At 50.2% G+C, this 20,669-nt stretch overlaps 1 protein-coding gene across 2 annotated transcripts; it reads right to left on the minus strand.

Moving 5' to 3' along the window:
• Window positions 1-9,716: 9,716 nt before the first annotated feature.
• Window positions 9,717-14,110, minus strand: LOC125508289 (putative polyol transporter 1). Of its 2 annotated transcripts, XR_015604243.1 has the most exons (4): window positions 13,689-14,110; window positions 13,038-13,384; window positions 10,707-11,969; window positions 9,717-10,290 (listed from the first exon to the last, which is right to left on the minus strand). XR_015604243.1 is itself a non-coding variant. In XM_048672948.2 (3 exons), the coding sequence occupies exons 1-3, from the start codon at window positions 13,831-13,833 to the stop codon at window positions 10,935-10,937; spliced, it is 1,527 nt and encodes a 508-aa protein (XP_048528905.2). In that variant the 5' UTR covers window positions 13,834-14,110; the 3' UTR covers window positions 10,678-10,934. The 2 variants fall into 2 exon arrangements, 1 of the variants encoding a protein (XP_048528905.2); XM_048672948.2 differs by lacking the exon at window positions 9,717-10,290 and having other exon boundaries at window positions 10,678-11,969.
• Between the last annotated feature and the right edge of the window lie 6,559 nt (window positions 14,111-20,669).

Below are 20,669 nucleotides of genomic sequence, written 5' to 3' on the forward strand. Positions count from 1 at the left end.
TGCCTTGAATGCGTTGAACGCTGCACCACTCGAGGGCATTGAAAACGTTCCCGTCGTTCGTGAATTCCAAGATGTATTCCCAGAAGAACTTCCAGGGATTCCCCCTGCTAGAGCTGTCGAATTCATCATCGACTTGAAACCCGGCACTACCCCTATAGCTAAACGACCCTACAAGATGCCGCCGCATGAACTCCTTGAGCTTAAGGAGGAAATCGACAAATCTCTTGTCAAAGGTTTCATTCGCCCAAGTTGCTCTCCTTGGGGAGCACCTTCTCTCTTTGTTAGGAATAAGGATGGGACAAACCGATTGGTCCAAGACTACCGTCCTATAAACCAAGCTACCATTCAGAATAAATACCCTCTTCCTCGGATCAATGATCTTTATGATCAACTGGCTAGTTCATCAGTGTTCTCCAAACTCGACTTGAGGTTGGGTTACCACCAGATCCGTGTTCGTGAAGAGGACATCCCAAAAACCGCCTTCGTGACTCGGTATGGATCATATGAGTACACAGTCATGTCATTCGGCTTAACGAATGCTCCCGCCACCTTCTCTCGTCTGATGAATTATATATTCATGGATTACCTCGACAAGTTCGTCGTGGTTTATCTGGACGATATCCTTGTATTTTCCAAGAACGAGGAAGAACATGCTGGACATCTGCGTCTTGTGCTAGAGAAGCTTCGAGAACATCAACTGTATGCTAAGTATTCCAAGTGTGAATTCTGGCTCCCCGAAGTAACCTATCTTGGGCATGTCATCTCCAAGGATGGTATTGCCGTCAACCCTGAACGAGTTCAAGCTATTCTTGATTGGACTCCTCCGAAGAACGTCAAGCAAGTCCGAAGTTTCCTCGGTCTCGCCAGCTACTGCCGTCGATTCGTCGAGAACTTCTCCAAGATTGCCAGGCCCCTGACTAATCTGTTGCATAAGGGTGTCAAGTTTGACTGGACAGACAAGTGTCAGGAAAGTTTCCAGGCGCTCAAAGACAAGTTGACTTCTGCCCCCGTGCTTGCACCACCTGATACTAAGAAGGACTTCGTCATTTATTGCGACGCTTCCCGCCAAGGATTAGGCTGTGTCCTAATGCAGGAGCGCAGAGTGATTGCTTATGCCTCTCGTCAATTGCGCCCTCACGAAGAAAACTACCCGGTTAACGACCTCGAGCTTGCTGCTGTCATTCATGCACTGAAGCAGTGGCAACATTACCTTCTCGGTAATCGTTGCGAGATCTTCACCGACCATCAAAGTCTGAAGTATCTGTTTACTCAGCCAGATTTGAACCTACGCCAGCAAAGATGGATGGAGACTGTTGCAGACTTTGACGTGGATATATCATATACCCCCGGCAAGGCTAATGTGATGGCTGATGCCTTGAGCCGCAAGTCTTACTGCAACCACCTCCAGGTTCATAAAGTTCAGCCCTCGCTTACCGAAGAATTTAGAAGGCTGAACCTCCATATTGTTCCTCCGGGATCACTCGCTCCCCCTCCCGAAGATTTCCCCAAACAGAACCTCCATGTTGTTTCCAAGGGTTCTCTCAATACCCTGGTTGCGAAACCAGATCTTGTGGACACCATCAAATGGATACAGAAATGTGACGATGAAGTCCTCAAGATTAAGCGCGACCTCAAAAGGGGAAAGCCCTCATTCTTCACGATCGCCGACGATGGCGCCTTGTATTTCAAAGGCCGCTTAGTGGTACCATGTTCGAAGAAAAACCTGGATAAGACTAAAGGGTTATGCAAGAAGCTCATGATACGCCTCTGTCCATCCATCCTGGTAGTACAAAGATGTATCAGGATATTCGTCAAAGATTCTGGTGGTCTAATATGAAGCAGGACATTGCTCGTTATGTTGCTGAGTGTGACATTTGTCGCCGAATCAAAGCAGAGCATCAAAGGCCTGCTGGGACTCTGCAACCTATCTCTATTCCTGAATGGAAATGGGACCATGTTGAAATGGACTTTGTCACTGGATTTCCCAAATCGCAGAAAGGTAATGATGCTATTCTTGTCGTCATTGACCGGCTTTCCAAAGTTGCCCATTTTCTGGCGGTCAAAGAGAAAATCACTGCTAGTCAGCTTGCTACTCTCTACATGGCCAGAATTGTTTCACTTCACGGTATCCCACTGGTTATCAGTTCAGACCGTGGCAGTTTATTCACTTCAAGGTTTTGGGCGAGTTTCCAAGAAGCTATGGGGACTCATCTGTCGTTCAGTACTGCGTTCCATCCTCAGTCGCAAGGGCAAGTCGAACGTGTCAACCAAGTTCTCGAAGACATGCTTCGAGCTTGTGTAATCTCATTCGGCAAGAAATGGGAGGAATCTCTTCCATATGCCGAGTTCTCTTATAATAATAGCTATCAAGCTAGTCTGAAGATGTCCCCCTTCGAAGTGCTTTATGGACGAAAGTGTCGAACCCCTCTGAACTGGTCAGAAACTGGGGAACGCCCACTCTTCGGTCCGGATATTATCCAACAGGCCGAAGAACAAGTTCGCATTATTCGCGAGAATCTCAAGACTGCTCAGTCACGTCAGAAAAGTCAGTATGACCGTCATCACCAAGACATGGTCTATCAACCTGGCGAAAAGGCTTATCTTCGAGTTACCCCAATGAAGGGTGCTCACCGCTTCGGGATCAAGGGCAAGCTAGCTCCTCGCTATATCGGTCCCTTCACTATTCTCGAAAGGCGTGGAAAGGTGGCATATCAACTGGAGCTTCCGCCGAACCTTTCTCAGGTTCACGATGTGTTCCATGTGTCACAACTCCGCCGTTGCTTCAAGGATCCAATCCGAGCAGTGGATCATGAAGTGCTCGAATTGCAGCAGGACCTCTCCTATAAAGAGCATCCGGTCCGCATTCTCGACCAAGCTGAACGCCGCACACGTCAGAAGGCGATCAAGTTCCTCAAAGTCCAGTGGTCGAATCACTCTGAAGACAAAGCCACCTGGGAATGCGAGGATCGTCTGCGTGATGAATACCCCGCACTCTTTCCTTCTACCTCCTAAATCTCGGGACGAGATTTCTTGTAGTGGAGGAGAATTGTGACGCCCGGGTAATTAAGCTACAGTAACCCTCACTAATGATGCCACGTCACCTCTGTCACTGTAGTTAATCTCGGGTTAAATCAAAATGGTTTCGAAATGCAATTCAAAATTATGATGGTAATAAAAGTTTTCAAAAAAAAATCAAACTAAAATGTTCGGGGGTTGTCAAATATTACAAGGTTAATTATGGTGGGGTGCACACATTTTTATAAAGTGTCTGAATATTTTAAAATGAAATAAAACAGAAGAGAAAATAAATTGAGAAAAGAAAAATAAAACAAAGGAGGAAAACCCCCCCTGGCCAAACTGGGCCAAGCCCACCTGGCCCAGCCGGCCAGCCCCTGGCCCGGCCCACCCCCCTCACTCCCATAACCCCCCCCCCCGGTCGGCGGAAACCCTAGCCGACACCCCATTCCCCCGATCCCCTTCTCCTACCTCCCCCGCCGATCTGGATCGGGATCCGCCCGATCCCGTCGGCCCCGACGCCGGCGCCCCACCCCACCGGCGCTCGTCCTCCTCCCCTCCTCCCCGACCGGCCGCGCAGGACGCCCGAACCCCCCCCCCCTCGTCGCCTCGGGACCGTCCCCGACTCCCACCTCGCCGGATCCGCATCGCCGGACGGCCGCCGCCTCGACCTCCTCCCCGCCGGACGCCCCCGACCGCCCCCGAGCCCGCTTCCGAGACCCCACGCCCCCCCCCCCCCCGTGAGCTCTTCCCTCCCCTGCTTCGCTCTGTAGCCGTAGGGGTCGACCCCCGCGCTCGGTCGCCATGGCCGGAGCTTGCTCCGGCGCCGCGCTCGTCGCGCTCCGGCTCGCGCCGGCTCACCGCGCCCCACGTACCCCCCTCCCCTCGCGCCTCCTCCGCTCGGTCGAGGCCCCCCTCCTCTTCCCCCTCGTTCCCCTCCGTACCCGAGCGCCCCCGTCGCGGATCTCATCGCCGGCGCCCTTCCAGTGACCAAATGGTCACGGGGCCGAGCCCCTTGTGCTCAGCGCGTCGCGCAGCCCCCCTGGCCTTCCCGTTAGCCCCGTAGCGCGATCCCGACGCGGTCCCGAATCCCACCGCCGCCTCCGCCGCTCGCCGGCGTCGTTTCCGGCCAAGTCCGGCCGTGCCTCTGCCACCGTTGGACGCGGCATCCTCTCCACGTTCGAACGCACCCGCCCGCGGCCATTTTTGCCGCCGAACGGCGAATCCCGGCGAGGTCCGGCGCCCCTCCACCGCGGGAACGCTCCCCGGAGCCCCCCCAACGCCGGCCGCCGACGTGGCCGACCTGGGGCCACCCCTGGGTCACTGACCCGTGGGCCCTAGGGGCCCAGCCGGCCTGTTGACCCGGTCAGCCTTGCTGACTGGACCGGCCATGCCACTGACCGCAGGCCCCCCCCCCAGAACGTTAAAAATAAAAATAAATGATGATTAAAATATTAATTAATTAATTAAGTAAATACTTAATTTAATTAATCCTGACTAATTAACCTAATGGCTAATTAACCTAATTAACTATTGTTAATTAACTAACAGAGTATGACGAACGGGACCCACCTGTCAGGTTGACCAAGTCAACCCTGTTGACTGCTGACGTCAGCATGACATCATGCTGACGTCATAAATTCATTTTTCGAATTAAATAATTAATTAATTAAATTCCAGAAATTAATAAAATCTTTAGAAAATCATATCTTTTAATCCGTAACTCGGATTAAAATATTTTCAACATGAAAGTTGCTCAGAACGACGAGACGAATCCGGATACGCAGTCCGTTCGTCCGCCACACACCCTTAACCTATCGAACCCGCAACTTTCCCCCTCCGGCTCCTCTGCCCAAAATCACGAAACACCGGGAATACTTTCCCGGATGTTTTCCCCCTTAACCGGTACCACCTCATACCACGTTAGGGCACGCCTAGCATCGTTACTTGTCATGTCATGCTTCACTATGCATATGCTTGCATTATATTTATTGTTTCTTCCCCCTCTTCTCTCTCTAGACACCGAGACCGACGTCGCTGCTACCCCGTACGACTACGGTGTTGACGACCCCTCTCTCTTGCCAGAGCAACCAGGCAAGCCCCCCCCCTTTGATCACCAGATATCGCCTACTCTTCTCTATACTGCTTGCATTAGAGTAGTGTAGCATGTTACTGCTTCCCGTTAATCCTATACTGATGCATAGCCTGTCCTTGCTACTACTGTTGTTACCTTACCTGCAATCCTAATACTTAGTATAGGATGCTAGTTTATCATCAGTAGCCCTACATCCTTGTCCGTCTGCCATGCTATACTATCGGGCCGTGATCACACGGGAGTTGATCACGGGTATATACTATACTTTGTACATGATACATGTGGTGACTAAAGACGGGTCGGCTTGAGGAGCACCCGCGAGTGGAGTTTTGAGGCGGAGCGGCAGGGCAGGTTCCGACCACCTAGGAGAGAGGTGGGCCTGGCCCTGGTCGGCGTTCGCGGATACTTAACACGCATTAACGAGATCTGGGTATTTGATCTGAGTTTGACCATTTGGTCTATACGCACTAACCATCTACGCGGGAGTAGTTATGGGTATCCCGGCGTCGTGGTATCAGCCGAAGCCTTCTTGACGTCAGCGACGGAGCGGCGCGCGCTGGATTGGACTGGAACGCCACTAGGCTAGGTCTGCTTCCGGCCGCCCACGCAACGTGCAGGTGTGCTAAGGGCGATGGGCCCAGACCCCTGGGCACTTAGGTTTAGACCGGCGTGCTGACCTCTCTGTTGGTCTAGGTGGGGCTGCGACGTGTAGATCTTCTGAGGCCGGGCATGACCCAGGAAAGTGTGTCCGGCCAAATGGGATCGAGCGTGTTGGGGTATGTGGTGCACCCGTGCAGGGAAGTTAATCTATTCGAATAGCCGTGATCTTCGGTAACAGGACGACTTGGAGTTGTATCTTGACCTTATGACAACTAGAACCGGATACTTAATAAAACACACCCTTCCAAGTGCCAGCTACAACTGGTGGTCGCTCTCTCACAGGGCGACGAGGGGAGGATCATCGGTTAGGATTATGCTATACGATGCTGCTTGGAGGACTTCAGTCTACTCTCTTTTACATGCTGCAAGACGGAGGCTGCCAGAAGCGTAGTCTTCGAAAGGACTAGCTATCCCCCTCTTATTCCGGCTTTCTGCAGTCCAGCCCACATATAATAGCCTTATTCCAGTTGATACCAATGCATACATATGTAGTGTAGCTCCTTGCTTGCGAGTACTTTGGATGAGTACTCACGGTTGCTTTCTCCCCCTTTTTCCCCCTTTCCTTTCTTCCTGGTTGTCGCAACCAGATGTTGGAGCCCAGGAGCCAGACGCCACCGTCGACGACGACTCCTACTACACCGGAGGTGCCTACTACTACGTGATGCCCGCTGACGACGACCAGGAGTAGTTAGGAGGATCCCAGGCAGGAGGCCTGCGCCTCTTTCGATCTGTATCCCAGTTTGTGCTAGCCTTCTTAAGGCAAACTTGTTTAACTTATGTCTGTACTCAGATATTGTTGTTTCCGCTGACTCGTCTATGATCGAGCTCTTGTATTCGAGCCTTCGAGGCCCCTGGCTTGTAATATGATGCTTGTATGACGTATTTTATTTGAAGAGTTGTGTTGTGATATCTTCCCGTGAGTCCCTGATTTTGATCGTACACGTTTGCGTGTATGATTAGTGTACGGTCAAATCGGGGGCGTCACAACAACACTACTCATAGCATAACATGACCACTAGCATCAAAAATAAACATCATGCAAGAACATATCAACAATGCCATCATGCAAGCATTTAACCAACTGGATTGAATGGAACATGCATAACAACGGTACCCGGGACAGACGACAGTCATGCACCGAAGACCATTACCAACATCAACATATACTACTAGCAAGCATACACATATGAAAATAATACTAGCAACTAGCAGGGCATGACAACTAGGTGCATAACAACATAGCAAGAAAGTAAGCATGGATCCATAAGCATTATCGAGACAAGTACAACCATATTTTAAGCAAGCAAACATTTAATAAATATTCAAGTTGAAAACCATGGCTACTGCATGACTATCATGCAAGTGGGTATTGTGGCTTGCCTGGGGTGACGGAGACTCCAGGAAGAAGTGCGGTGAAGTCGCGGAACGACACGTCGGACGGTACGTTCTCGGAGGGGGCTGATTAGGGGCAAGGGCAAAATGGTCATTTTCACTATGAGAACACCTAGTGAAAATGCTACCAAAAGATAGAGCTCGACGATACGAAGAAGTGAGCGCTGGTTTCACCTCAATCGGAGTTACGGTTGAAAAGTTGTGAGGAGTTGAAGATCAGGGACCAATATGTGAAGACTTTATCACCAACAAGTCCCTGACGGCTGAAAATAGAAAACGCCTTTCAGAAGAATACGTTTTCAGAACTAAGAAAACGTATTCAAAGCTGAAGTAGAATAAAAGTACGCTTTCCTTAGAGGAAAACGTATTCTGAGAAATTCGTCTCCACTTACGCTGAGGTGGCAAGGGGTGGGGGCGATCGGGTCGTCTCCTTCCTCTCGCTCCTGTGCTCCCGTGAGCAGAGGAGAGGAAGCAGGGGAGGGGCGGCAAGGGGGCCAGCCGGCTCCGGCCACCTCCGGCCAGGGCGCGGCCACCGGAGGGTACGGGACGGTGCAGCGCCTCCTCCTGGAGCAGCAGCAGCGTTGGGGAGAGGCAGGGGCGACGACGGCTCGCGGGGACAGGGACACAGGCGGCGGACTCCGGTGATGAGCCCGGCCAACTCCGGCAACCTCTGGTCGAGCTGAGGGCACCGACGGGCTCGGGGGAGGACCGTGCACCCATTCGGAGAGTAGAGGGTACCGGGGAGGACTAGAATGGCTGCGGGGAGAGGAGGACAGAGAGGACCGAGGCGGTCGGGGCGGTGGTGGAACTCGGTGGTGCGGCCATCTCCGGAGAGGGGCGAGGGGTGGGGCGGCTGAGTGGGATGAGGGGAACTCGGTGGACATCTCGGAACGGCGAGGGTAGGCTTGGTTTGGCCGGAACCATGCCGAGGCTGAGGGGGCCATGGCGAACTCCGGCGAAAAGAAGAAAGGGCCGAGCGTTCTGGTGGGCGAGGAGGCTTGGGGAGAGGCTGGTGAGGTGCGGAGGGACTCGGGGCACATTTTAATAGCCACGGGGAAGGCTCTGGAGCTCACAAGCGAGCTTCCGATCAAGCTTTAATGGCGGGCAGAGGCAGGGCGTTGCACGGCCATGGCGTTTACAACGCATTGATGGCGAACCACGACGAAGAACCGATTCAATGCGACGCAGTCGAGCACGGGCGAGTTTCTGGACAAGTTTTGAGGTCGAGACGAGGAGGGAGGAGACGAGCATAGTGGCCGGAACAAGTCAGAGCTCGCCTGCAGCCATGACGCAAGCGTGATCACCACGCGCACTGGCGCAAGAAGCGCTCTTTGGCGTGGCCAACCATATCTAGTGGATGGACCTTGGTACCCTTAGTCCAACTGAAGAAATAAATCGGTCCAGGGGCAAATAAGAGATTTGCACTTAGCTCCAAAAGTAAATCAGTAAGAAGGTGTTTGTAACTTCCTGTGGTTAAACCAGCTAGGTAAAGTGGTAACCAATTTGTCTGATGATGATCACATACTAAGGTGATGCTGATCACCAAAAATCAGACTAATAGGAGGAGCTTAGATGAGGGTTGCAGTAGAAAGTGCAAATCTGGCCAGAATCAGGGATTTGGATGATGCACTCACATACTTGATCTCTGTGAGCTAAAATTTAGCAGAGAGGGGTTATATGATGACATGAAGCTTCTGTAAATATTTCATTCCATTTGGAAATACCAAAGTGGCACTTGCTTCACAAAGCTTCATTCTGGACAAAAACTTGGAAAAATTTCACAGAGCAATTGGATTAACTAGTTGAGCTAAAACTTGATGGAGGGAGTTTATATGGATTCAAGAATGCCCTGAAATATTTTAAGCTTAAATGAAGCAATATAAAATATAGTTGCTTCACAAAATGAAAATCTGACCAGAAACTAAGATTTAGATCTGGGATCATATAGATGAGTTACATGATTTCATATTTGGAGGAGAGTCATTATTTGACAATAGTAAGGACCTTGCAAAATTTCAACTCATTTGGATATGTATAGCTTGTACTTCCTTCACAATCACTTCCTTCAGACATGAACTTTGAAAAATTGCTCAGGAATATTTACTAGGCAAATTGAGTTGAATTTTGGCATGAGCCAATGATATGGACAGGAAAAGCTGTCAAAGAATTTTGGGGTCAATCAAGCAAATATAAATAGCACTTCCTTTGCAAAGTGCCATTTAGGAAAGAATAGAAAAAGAATTATTGGAGGATTATTTTTGAACATGGCAATGAAATATTTTGCCATATTTGAGCAATATAGGACCCAAAAAATTTATGAGAATTATTTGAGAATTTTAGGAGCGATAGAAATATAGGTTGCTTCACAACCTAGGGTTTTAAGGGTTATTCCTTTATCAGAAAAGAATATTCCCAACAAAAGAATTTTGGGTTAGGACAAGGATGGAAATGACATGATCTTGGGATGATGATGAGGGTGACAAGCCACTATAAAACCTAGGAATACATGATCTTCCCAAGTTTCAGAACCACATAGCCACGAAAAAGCAAAACAAAACCGAAAATCCAAGAAAAAGAAAAGGGCAAAAATCCAGGCTGTTACAGCGAGCCTCTGAAACAGGATGTTGTATTGGTAAATAGACATACTGTCTTGCTTCAGATTGCGGAACTCCTCATGCTTACTCTCAGCAACACTTTGAGGAATGTGGTGAGCTTTGAAGTCCCGGCGGAAATCATCCCAGGTAATCACATGACCTCCTCTGGAATCTTTGTATTGTTGATACCACTCAGCAGCTTGGTCTTTGAGTTGGAACGAAGCAAACTTGACAAAGTCCTCAGGCCTGACGTTGCTACACTCAAAATGTTTGCAGATATCCACGAGCCAATCGTTAGTGTCTGTGGCCTCGACACAGTTACTGAAGGACTTCAGCTGGTTTGCGAGGAACTTGTCGAGGATAGCAAACTGAGCTTGATTGTTGCCTTGGCCTTGATTTCCTTGGTTACGCTCTTGCAAGAGTTGCAAAAGTATCTGCGTGTTGGCGTTGGTGACGGCTATGACAGCTTGCCATGCCTCCGGAGGTGGAGGTGGTGGCGGAGGTTCCGGATTCTGACGCGTTGGAGGAGCCATCCTGAAAAGGGTGACATCCGTTAGCATCTTGAAAGAAATATATTCAAACTGAATCAATGGATCGAAATTGTAACATATAGCCTTAACATTCGAACAAGAATGAACGAATCAATTTCATAGTAAATGATCACACTTCCATAAAGTTGAGAAGCCGCTTAAATAGAGATAGAAGATGTGCCAATCAAAATCAATTCCAACAGAAAGAGTTTCAAGGAACTGTGATGTAAAGTTATCTCGTCATGTTTTAGGCTGTATTTATAATGAACGTGTTTATGGCTTAAATCGATCAGTTCTTAAGCTATGTGCTAAAGCATACAATCAGTATGAGTTAATGATCTAAGGACGCATTTCACTCGCTATTGATAATATCACAGATACTGCAAAGTACAATGACAAAAGCTTTGAGAAGCTTAATACCATCAATGATACCACATCATTGTATAGGGTTGATAGCAATCTTAGTTGGACAGTGCTCCGAGACCTCAGCATCACATTGTATTTAGGTTTGCCACTAGGATGCCGGTTGGCTCTAAATACCACAAACTGCTTGATCGGGCCAACACCAACAGTGACAATTCTTTACCGGTAAGAATTACAAGCTTCACCCCGCGCGCGCCGCGCCTGCTTGCACTCGCACATTATTGATCACTGCGTTGTCAGCGATGGCGACTTGGCGGAATCGTCGAAGAGCGCCTCCATCTCCTCGAGGGTCCTCCCCTTGGTCTCCGGCAGGAGTGCGTAGACGAAAACCCAGGACGCTGCTGCGCACCCCGCGAAGATGTAAAAGCTTCCGGCCATGCCCACAGCCTCGTACAGCGATATGAACGTCATCCCCACCACTGCGCTCATCACCCGGTTCACCGCCGTGCCGATGCCAGTGCCCTGCGCGCGTAGCCGGAGCGGCAGGATCTCTGACCCGTACATCCAAATTACTGGCCCGAACCCCAGCGAGAAGGTCGCCATGAACGCTGCGGCGGCCGTCACGCTCGTTGCAGCGGCCCACCACGCGGCGCTCCCGCCCGCGTGTGCCGTCGGCAACGCTCGAAGAGAGAAGCCTAGCACGAGCAGAGACACGGTCATGCCGCCCGCACTGGTGAGCAGCATGGGACGCCGGCCCAGCCGGTCAGCCAGAAAGAGCGGGATCACAATGGCCACAATCTTGGCGACGCCGAGGAGGATCGTGGCACCGAGAACCGCAGACTGGGAGGTCACTCCGGCGTGGTGGAACACCCGCGGCGCGTACAACACGAGCGCCGCGACGCCGGACGCCTGCTGGAAGAACTGGAGGCCGAGGATGGCGAGCAGCACGCGACGGACAGACCGCGTCGGCCGGATCAGTATGTCGCGCCAGACGCTTGTGGACCGGGTCGTCCCGTCGCTGCCGCCGGGAACGGCCTGCTTGGAGCTTTCCCGCGCGGAGGAAACGATCTCCTTGAGGCGGCGGTCAGCGAGGTCCGCATCGCCCGTGGTGCGGGCGAGGACACGGCGTGCTTCGTCGTGGTGGCCGTGGAGTACGAGCCAGCGCGGGGTCTCCGGCATGGCGAGGAGCGTGGCGACCGCGAGAAATAGCGGCGGGACGGCGCCGACGCCGATCATTAGGCGCCAGTTGACGTTGTTGGGGAAGCCGGCAAGGGCGAAGTCGGCGATGTAGCTGAGCAGAATGCCCGTGTTGCCCGCGATCTGACGTGGCAGGCATATAAAAGAGGGGGTGAGTAAGACAGCATGTATTGACCCATCGAAATTACTACATGAATTTATGACTGACAGGCAAATACCATGAGAGCTAAAATGACACTCGTACATCTAGCTAGATCTTTATATGACCAGTCTTTTACTTTCACATGGAGTAGGTAATTTGTTAGTTTTTCAATCTTTTCCCTCACGATCTCGATGAGAACATGAGAGTAAAAAATTGTAATGGGAGCTAGACGGCGAGTTTTGTCAGTTTGGCCCCAGTTGGATGTGTAATGTACCTGCTAACCGGGAAAGCGGAACTTGAGCGGATGACAAGGCCCCCACGCCTGTGCTCGAATCATCCAGGCATTCTTCGAAAGCAAGGGATGGATATGCCCCGCTCCTTACAGATCGTGATAGATAGATTGTATACATTGCTTTCGGTAAGATTATATTTACTCTCCCTCCTTTCCTTTCATCTACTCTTCTTGACAGAACAATAATTTGCGGTGCATTCATGCATGTGTACCCTGTGTGGCCAAGTGCCAACAAATCATGACTGGATAATAACTCTGCGTTACATCAGATATAAGTTCGATATACCTCCCCGCATCAAAAAGACAAGTTCGATTCGTATTCGCTTTATAATTCAGACAGTTAGTCTGACGTGACTCGTACGAACTAAAGTCGTCTCAATGATTAATCTCCCTCTCTCTCTCTCTCTCTCTCTAGGATTTTTTTATTAAAAAATCACTCTGTCTTTCTCTGCAATCATCTTTGAATAGTAGGAGTAGTATTTGTTTCCTCCACCCCACGTATACGTACTGATCCAGCAATCCTAGGATCCAGTTCGATCTAAGAAAATATTTATATTCTATACTTAACCTAACATATAGTAGTAGTAGTATTTTATTAACACAACACTAGCACAGCCCAAAATAGGAATATACTGTAGCTAGCATCATACAGGCATTGCACTCGCGACAAGTATAGTTAATTTATTAACTAATTCGCTACAAAAGTTAATTAATTAATCCAGCCGTAAGATCAATTACTCCAAGGAATCGAGCAAACCTCTGGAATGGAGGAGAGGAAGCCACGGGACGCCGCCGGCGCCATCTCGGCGATGTAGACGGGCGCGACGACGAGGCCGAACCCACAGGCAACACCGGCGACGAGCTGTCCGGCCATCAGCACCGCGTATCCTCCCGCGACGCTGGTGATCGCCGAGCCGGCGAAGAACATGGCAGCGGAGAGCGCCATAGTGCGGCGGCGCCCGGCGCAGTCGCACGCCCAGCCCGCGGCCAGCGAGCCAACGAGGGAGTAGATGCTGGTGGCCCCGATGAGCACCTCGATCTGCGCGTCGCTGATCCCCAGGTCGTCCTGCATGAACTTCTGCGCCCCGCTCATCACACCTCGATCTGCGACCACGCAAACCAGGTAGATCCGGCAAAAAATTAATCACGTACGCCATGAAATCGAGTTTCATTATACAGACCAAATTTACACGAATAGTCTTCATGTAAGATGAAAAGAGTGTTCTTAATTGATCTACTGACGCGATGAATTGCCGCATATCTGGCAGGCAGGCAGAACCTAGAGTAGATCAAAATAATTTTTTGATCCAAAACGTAGAAAGGTGCATGCATGGCAAACATGCATGGAAACATGCATATTGTAGACACGGCTAGATCATCTGCAGGTAGGGCGCACGGGTTTGCTTACTGTAACCGTAGATGACGGAGATGGCGGAGGCGACGAGGGAGCAGACGAGCGCGTAAGCGCTTCCGGCCGCGGCGGCGGCCTTCCCGCCGTCGCCGGGAAGCAGCGGCGCCTGGAGCTCGTCATGGCGCTGTTGCTCCTTGTCCATTACTATTATTATATCTCAAATGAATTGGAGCGTAGCTAGTTGACCGCGCGAGACCGTTGCTCCTCCGAAGGAACTTGTTTTATTTTTGGAGGAGAAACGCGAGAAGGAAGTGGGGATCGACTTCGCCGGAATCGATCACGAGTATATACACACACGATGGACTCGATCACGTGTTCACGCGGAGTTGGGCGCTGATGCTGTGGTCAATTACCTGATTAACCGAGCGCGCGCGCACACAAACGAGCACCGGTTCACACGTATATCGCCCTCGAGAGTGTCGGTTTGGGCCTATGACTAGGGCCTTCGAGTCAGCAACATGCCAGTGCAAGATATTTGCCTGGCACGAGCACGTGCATGATTGTTATCTGGGAGCACGTGAGATAGTACTATCCGCTTTTATTTGGAAACTACGCGTAAGCTGGCACACTTATAACGTCTAGCTAAGATGCAGCTAAGCTCGTCATTCTTCTAGCGAATAAGCGCGTGGATGGTAATGGGCCACGATATTGTTCGCACCCTTGGCTTAGTTTTTCGCTCCCCTGTAGACTAGATAATTGCCCGTGAGATTTGTAATGTTGTGTAAATATTTTGCTCCCCTCATATATAGATGTACGTTCATTCATTTCAATATGTATGTATTCTATATTGAAAATATATTCCATATTGAAATATCAAAAACACCTCAAAATTTGTGAACGGAGGGAGTACTATGTTAGCTCATGATTTATCTGGCCATATTAATATGATTGTGTAAATCAATGTTACCAAATCCGATCCGTGATTTACCTGCCTAAATCTATTTAAGGATTTTACTAGCAAAAGAGTCTGTGTGTTGCAACGAGAGAGAAAATACCACACGCCCCTAACACAATAACCATGACTCAAGACCCCAATAGGTCCACATCTTTTATTTTAACATGACATATTACCAGTCTTGTCATTTATCCTTCTTCACACTCTCGCTCACGGACATGCATGGTCATAGATGGTTTCTTTCGTATCCAATTTGTCGTTTTGAGGTGTTCATTTTCAATTTGAATCGCACCGATACGAAAGAAAGATGGGTTATGCACTACTGGTTAACGTTGCATCCTAAATAAAATTTTAAAAATTATTATCATGTGAATAAACATCATATTTAGATTCTACGCATTTTCTAAGCAATTTTTACATATAACATGTTAAAATTGAAGTTAGGGTTTAAAAGATATGAATATTTCTTTGAAGCATTTGAATCTGTCCCTAACCAACACTTAAAAATGATCCATGGGTAATAATAATAATAATAATATATTCATATTCAACACATTTTTCTAATCAATTTCATATATGACATGTTAAAATTGGAGTTACGGTTTAAAAGATATGAATATTATTTTAAACATTTGAATTTATATAAAAATGTTATTTTCTAGAGGGACAATGGCTTTATTAACCAAAATGTCAGGGGGTTTTCTGAATAAATCAAAAATCTTTCTATTCCCATTTAAAATAGGATTGCGGGTTGATTAGCCGAAATATCAGGGGGTTTTATGAGAAATATGAAACATTTTCCTGCTCTCACTTCAGTTGGGACCGTGGGTTGATTCCGCGAAATTGTGGGGACTTTTCTGCAAAATGTACAGCGACAGACCACCAGAAACAGTACGCGCTTTATTATTATGGAGAGATTTCATAATCACTTATTGGCTTACCAAAGAAATATATGTTTATTTGGTAAGTTAATAAAAGGTGAGAACATTAAGGTGTTTCTCAAAAAATGGTACTAAGGAAAAGGATAAAAGGTTGGACGAAGCACTCTTCCTGGCAAGAAAAGGACGATTATTCTTCTTCTCAATAAGGAATAGATAATCATTTATTGTCTTACCGAAAATATATGTTTATTTGGGAAGTAAATAAAAGGTGTGACAGTTAATGCGGATTTGGAATGGTACTCAGAAAAGAATGGATGGTTGGACGAAACACTCTTCCTAGTAGGAAAAGGAACGCCATTCTTTTTTAAGGAAGATAATCACTTATTGGCTTATCAAAGAAAATATATGTGACGCCCGGGTAATTAAGCTACAGTAATCCTCACTAATGATGCCACGTCACCTCTGTCACTGTAGTTAATCTCGGGTTAAATCAAAACGGTTTCGAAATTCAATTCAAAATTATGATGGTAATAAAAGTTTTCAAAAAATAATCAAACTAAAATGTTCGGGGGTTGTCAAATATTACAAGGTTAATTATGGTGGGGTGCACACATTTTTATAAAGTGTCTGAATATTTTAAAATAAAATAAAACAGAAGAGAAAATAAATTAAGAAAAGAAAAATAAAACAAAGGAGAGGAAAGAAAACCCCCCCTCTGGCCAAACTGGGCCAAGCCCACCTGGCCAGCCCCTGGCCCGGCCCACCCCCCTCACTCCCATAACCCCCCCGGTCGGCGGAAACCCTAGCCGACACCCCATTCCCCCCCGATCCCCTTTTCCTCCCTCCCCCGCCGATCTGGATCGGGATCCGCCCGATCCCGTCGCCCCCGACGCCGGCGCCCCACCCCACCGGCGCTCGTCCTCCTCCCCTCCTCCCCGACCGGCCGTGCAGGACGCCCGAACCCCCCCTCGTCGCCTCGGGACCGTCCCCGACTCCCACCTCGCCGGATCCGCATCGCCGGACGGCCGCCGCCTCGACCTCCTCCCCGCCGGACGCCCCCGACCACCCCCGAGCCCGCTTCGGAGACCCCACGCGTCCCCCCCCCCGTGAGCTCTTCCCTTCCCTGCTTCGCTCTGTAGCCGTAGGGGTCGACCCCCGTGCTCGGTCGCCATGGCCGGAGCTCGCTCCAGCGCCGCGCTCATCGCGCTCCGGCTCGCGCCGGCTCACCGCGCCCCACGTACCCCCCTCCCCTCGCGCCTCCTCCGCTCGGTCGAGGCCCCCCTCCTCTTCCCCCTCGTTCCCCTCCGTACCCGAGCGCCCCCGTCGCGGATCTCGTCGCCGGCGCCCTTCCAGTGACCAAATGGTCACGGGGCCGAGCCCCTTGTGCTCAGCGCGTCGCGCAGCCCCCCTGGCCTTCCCGTTAGCCCCGTAGCGCGATCCCGACGCGGTCCCGAATCCCACCGCCGCCTCCGCCGCTCGCCGGCGTCGTTTCCGGCCAAGTCCGGCCGTGCCTCTGCCACCGTTGGACGCGGCATCCCCTCCACGTTCGAACGCACCCGCCCGCGGCCATTTTTGCCGCCGGACGGCGAATCCCGGCGAGGTCCGGCGCCCCTCCGCCGCGGGAATGCTCCCCGGAGCTCCCCAACGCCGGCCGCCGACGTGGCCGACCTGGGGCCACCCCTGGGTCACTGACCCGTGGGCCCTAGGGGCCCGGCCGGCCTGTTGACCCGGTCAGCCTTGCTGACTGGACCGGCCATGCCACTGACCGCAGGCCCCCCCCAGAACGTTAAAAATAAAAATAAATGATAATTAAAATATTAATTAATTAATTAAGTAAATACTTAATTTAATTAATCCTGATTAATTAACCTAATGGCTAATTAACCTAATTAACTATTGTTAATTAACTAACAGAGTATGACGAACGGGACCCACCTGTCAGGTTGACCAAGTCAACCCTGTTGACTGCTGACGTCAGCATGACATCATGCTGACGTCATAAATTCATTTTTCGAATTAAATAATTAATTAATTAAATTCCAGAAATTAATAAAATCTTTAGAAAATCATATCTTTTAATCCGTAACTCGGATTAAAATATTTTCAACATGAAAGTTGCTCAGAACGACGAGACGAATTCGGATACGCAGCCCGTTCGTCCGCCACGCATCCCTAACCTATCAAACTCGCAACTTTCCCCCTCCGGTTCACCGGTCCGAAAACGCGAAACACCGGGGATACTTTCCCGGATGTTATCCCCCTTCACCGGTATCACCTACTACCGCGTTAGGGCACCTCTAACGCCGTAACTTGTCATGTCATGCATCACTATGCATATGCTTGCATTATATTTATTGTTTCTTCCCCCTCTTCTCTCTCTAGACATCGAGACCGACGCCGCTGCTACCCCGTACGACTACGGTGTTGACGACCCCTCTCTCTTGCCAGAGCAACCAGGCAAGCCCCCCCTTGATCACCAGATATCGCCTACTCTCCTCTATACTGCTTGCATTAGAGTAGTGTAACATGTTACTGCTTTCGTTATTCCTATCCTGATGCATAGCCTGTCCTTGCTACTACTGTTGATACCTTTACCTGCAATCCTACTTGCTTAGTATAGGATGCTAGTATTTCCATCAGTGGCCCTACACTCTTGTCCGTCTGCCATGCTATACTACTGGGTCGTGATCACTTGGGAGGAGATCACGGGTATATTACTATATACTTTCTACAGGATACATGTGGTGACTAAAGACGGGTGGGCTTGAGGAGCACCCGCGAGTGGAGTTTTGAGGCGGAGCGGCAGGGCAGGTTCCGACCACCTAGGAGAGAGGTGGGCCTGGCCCTGGTCGGCGTTCGCGGTTACTTAACACGCTTAACGAGATCTGGGTATTTGATCTGAGTCTGGCCATTTGGTCTATACGCACTAACCATCTACGTGGGAGTAGTTATGGGTATCCCGGCGTCGTGGTATCAGCCGAAGCCTTCTTGACGTCAGCGACGGAGCGGCGCGCGCTGGATTGGACTGGAACGCCACTAGGCTAGGTCTGCTTCCGGCCGCCCACGCAACGTGCAGGTGTGCTAAGGGCGATGGGCCCAGACCCCTGTGCGCTTAGGTTTAGACCGGCGTGCTGACCTCTCTGTTGTGCCTAGGTGGGGCTGCGACGTGTTGATCTTCCGAGGCCGGGCATGACCCAGGAAAGTGTGTCCGGCCAAATGGGATCGAGCGTGTTGGGGTATGTGGTGCACCCCTGCAGGGAAGTTAATCTATTCGAATAGCCGTGATCTTCGGTAACAGGACGACTTGGAGTTGTACCTTGACCTTATGACAACTAGAACCGGATACTTAATAAAACACACCCTTCCAAGTGCCAGATACAACCGGTGGTCGCTCTCTCACAGGGCGACGAGGGGAGGATCATCGGTTAGGATTATGCTATACGATGCTACTTGGAGGTCTTCAGTCTACTCTCTTCTGCATGCTGCAAGATGGAGGTGGCCAGAAGCGTAGTCTTCGATAGGACTAGCTATCCCCTTCTTATTCCGGCATTCTGCAGTTCAGTCCACATATGATACCCTTACTCCATTTGATACCCATGCATATGTAGTGTAGCTCCTTGCTTGCGAGTACTTTGGATGAGTACTCACGGTTGCTTTCTCCCCCTTTTCCCCCTTTCCTTTCATTCTGGTTGTCGCAACCAGATGCTGGAGTCCAGGAGCCAGACGCCACCGTCGACGACGACTCCTACTACACCGGAGGTGCCTACTACTACGTGGTGCCCGCTGACGACGACCAGGAGTAGTTAGGAGGATCCCAGGCAGGAGGCCTGCACCTCTTTCGATCTGTATCCCAGTTTGTGCTAGCCTTCTTAAGGCAAACTTGTTTAACTTATGTCTGTACTCAGATATTGTTGCTTCCGCTGACTCGTCTATGATCGAGCTCTTGTATTCGAGCCCTCGAGGCCCCTGGCTTGTAATATGATGCTTGTATGACTTATTTTATTTGTAGAGTTGTGTTGTGATATCTTCCCGTGAGTCCCTGATCTTGATCGTACACGTTTGCGTGTATGATTAGTGTACGATTAAATTCTGGGGCGTCACAAGTTGGTATCAGAGCCGACTGCCTATAGGAACCCCCCTTCCACACTCCTTGGCCGAAGTCGAGTCTAGACATTGCAAAAACTTTTACTAACTTGGCTGTGTGCCTTACGGGCCCACGTCGCCATCGGGTGGTACTAGGATCTTTTACTCCTCGACCTTTACTCTGGGACTCTGAACTCTCTTCCACTCGGGTTAAACGAATTTACTAACTCTGACACTAGGATCCCGTTACGACATTCACCCCAAAGTTGGATAAGCCCTAGTTATTCTTTAGAGTAGTACTTAAACATTATCCACATTGTCATTTGACTCCTGTGAAAACATCTTTGTTTTCAGATGGAACCCACGAGGCAGGTCGTGCATCACACGACGGCCATTGGTGCCTCAGGATCACCTGCTGTGTTGGCTGAGATGATGACCTATCTGGGTTATCGCTGGCACCCTGAGTACACCGTCTATGAGGAGTATCAGGACTTCAACCAGGAGCAGTACCGTGCCATCGTCCACCTCTACTCTCGAGAGTATGACTCCACTACTGTGCTGCACACCGCACATGGTGTTGGGGTGACTATCGATATGGCAGTCCACGATGCTGCTTATGCCGCTCTGACTCGTCTTCGTGGAGAGTATCGGGAGTTGGACACCTCCCCCTTCAGGCACATCGCTATCGCCTCTGATGTTGGTGAGGAGGGATACTACACTGCTTCCTACTCCACTGTCACCAGAGAGCCCTTCTACCATCAGAACCTGGTTCTGCATGCTGATGGGCTGGATAGAGCTAACCGAGCTCTTCGCCGCGAGTTGTACACCACCCGTCAGCACCTGTATCGTGCTCTGACGCTGTTGCACCCCTCTGTCCGCTCTGGTAATCTATCGCGTTCTGCGGTCTACCCTGCCAGGACCGTGATGCCTCAGGGCGTCGGCTGGCCAGATGTGGGAGGCTACTCTCCTGCACTTGGTCCTCTTCTGCCACTTGAGCGTCAGGTTCTGCACCAGAGTACCCGCGGACCCCAGGTTGCCGACGTGGTGTACCCGATGCCACACTACCAGCTTTCAGGCTACAGCTACCTCCGCAGTACCGCGTGGGACTGATGTAGGCTT

The sequence above is a fragment of the Triticum urartu genome, chromosome 5A, assembly GCF_056163025.1.
Source record: "Triticum urartu cultivar PI428250 chromosome 5A, HENAU_Tu73, whole genome shotgun sequence".
In the NCBI taxonomy this organism is placed as follows: Eukaryota; Viridiplantae; Streptophyta; class Magnoliopsida; order Poales; family Poaceae; genus Triticum; species Triticum urartu.

Coding starts and splice junctions, on each gene's coding strand:
- LOC125508289 (XM_048672948.2), bottom strand. CDS start 13,833: ATGGACAAGGAGCAACAGCGCCATGACGAGCTCCAGGCGCCGCTGCTT. Junction 13,385..13,688: donor CTCCGTCATCTACGGTTACA/GTAAGCAAACCC, acceptor GCGTGGTCGCAG/ATCGAGGTGTGATGAGCGGG. Junction 11,970..13,037: donor TCCTCTCCTCCATTCCAGAG/GTTTGCTCGATT, acceptor CTGCCACGTCAG/ATCGCGGGCAACACGGGCAT.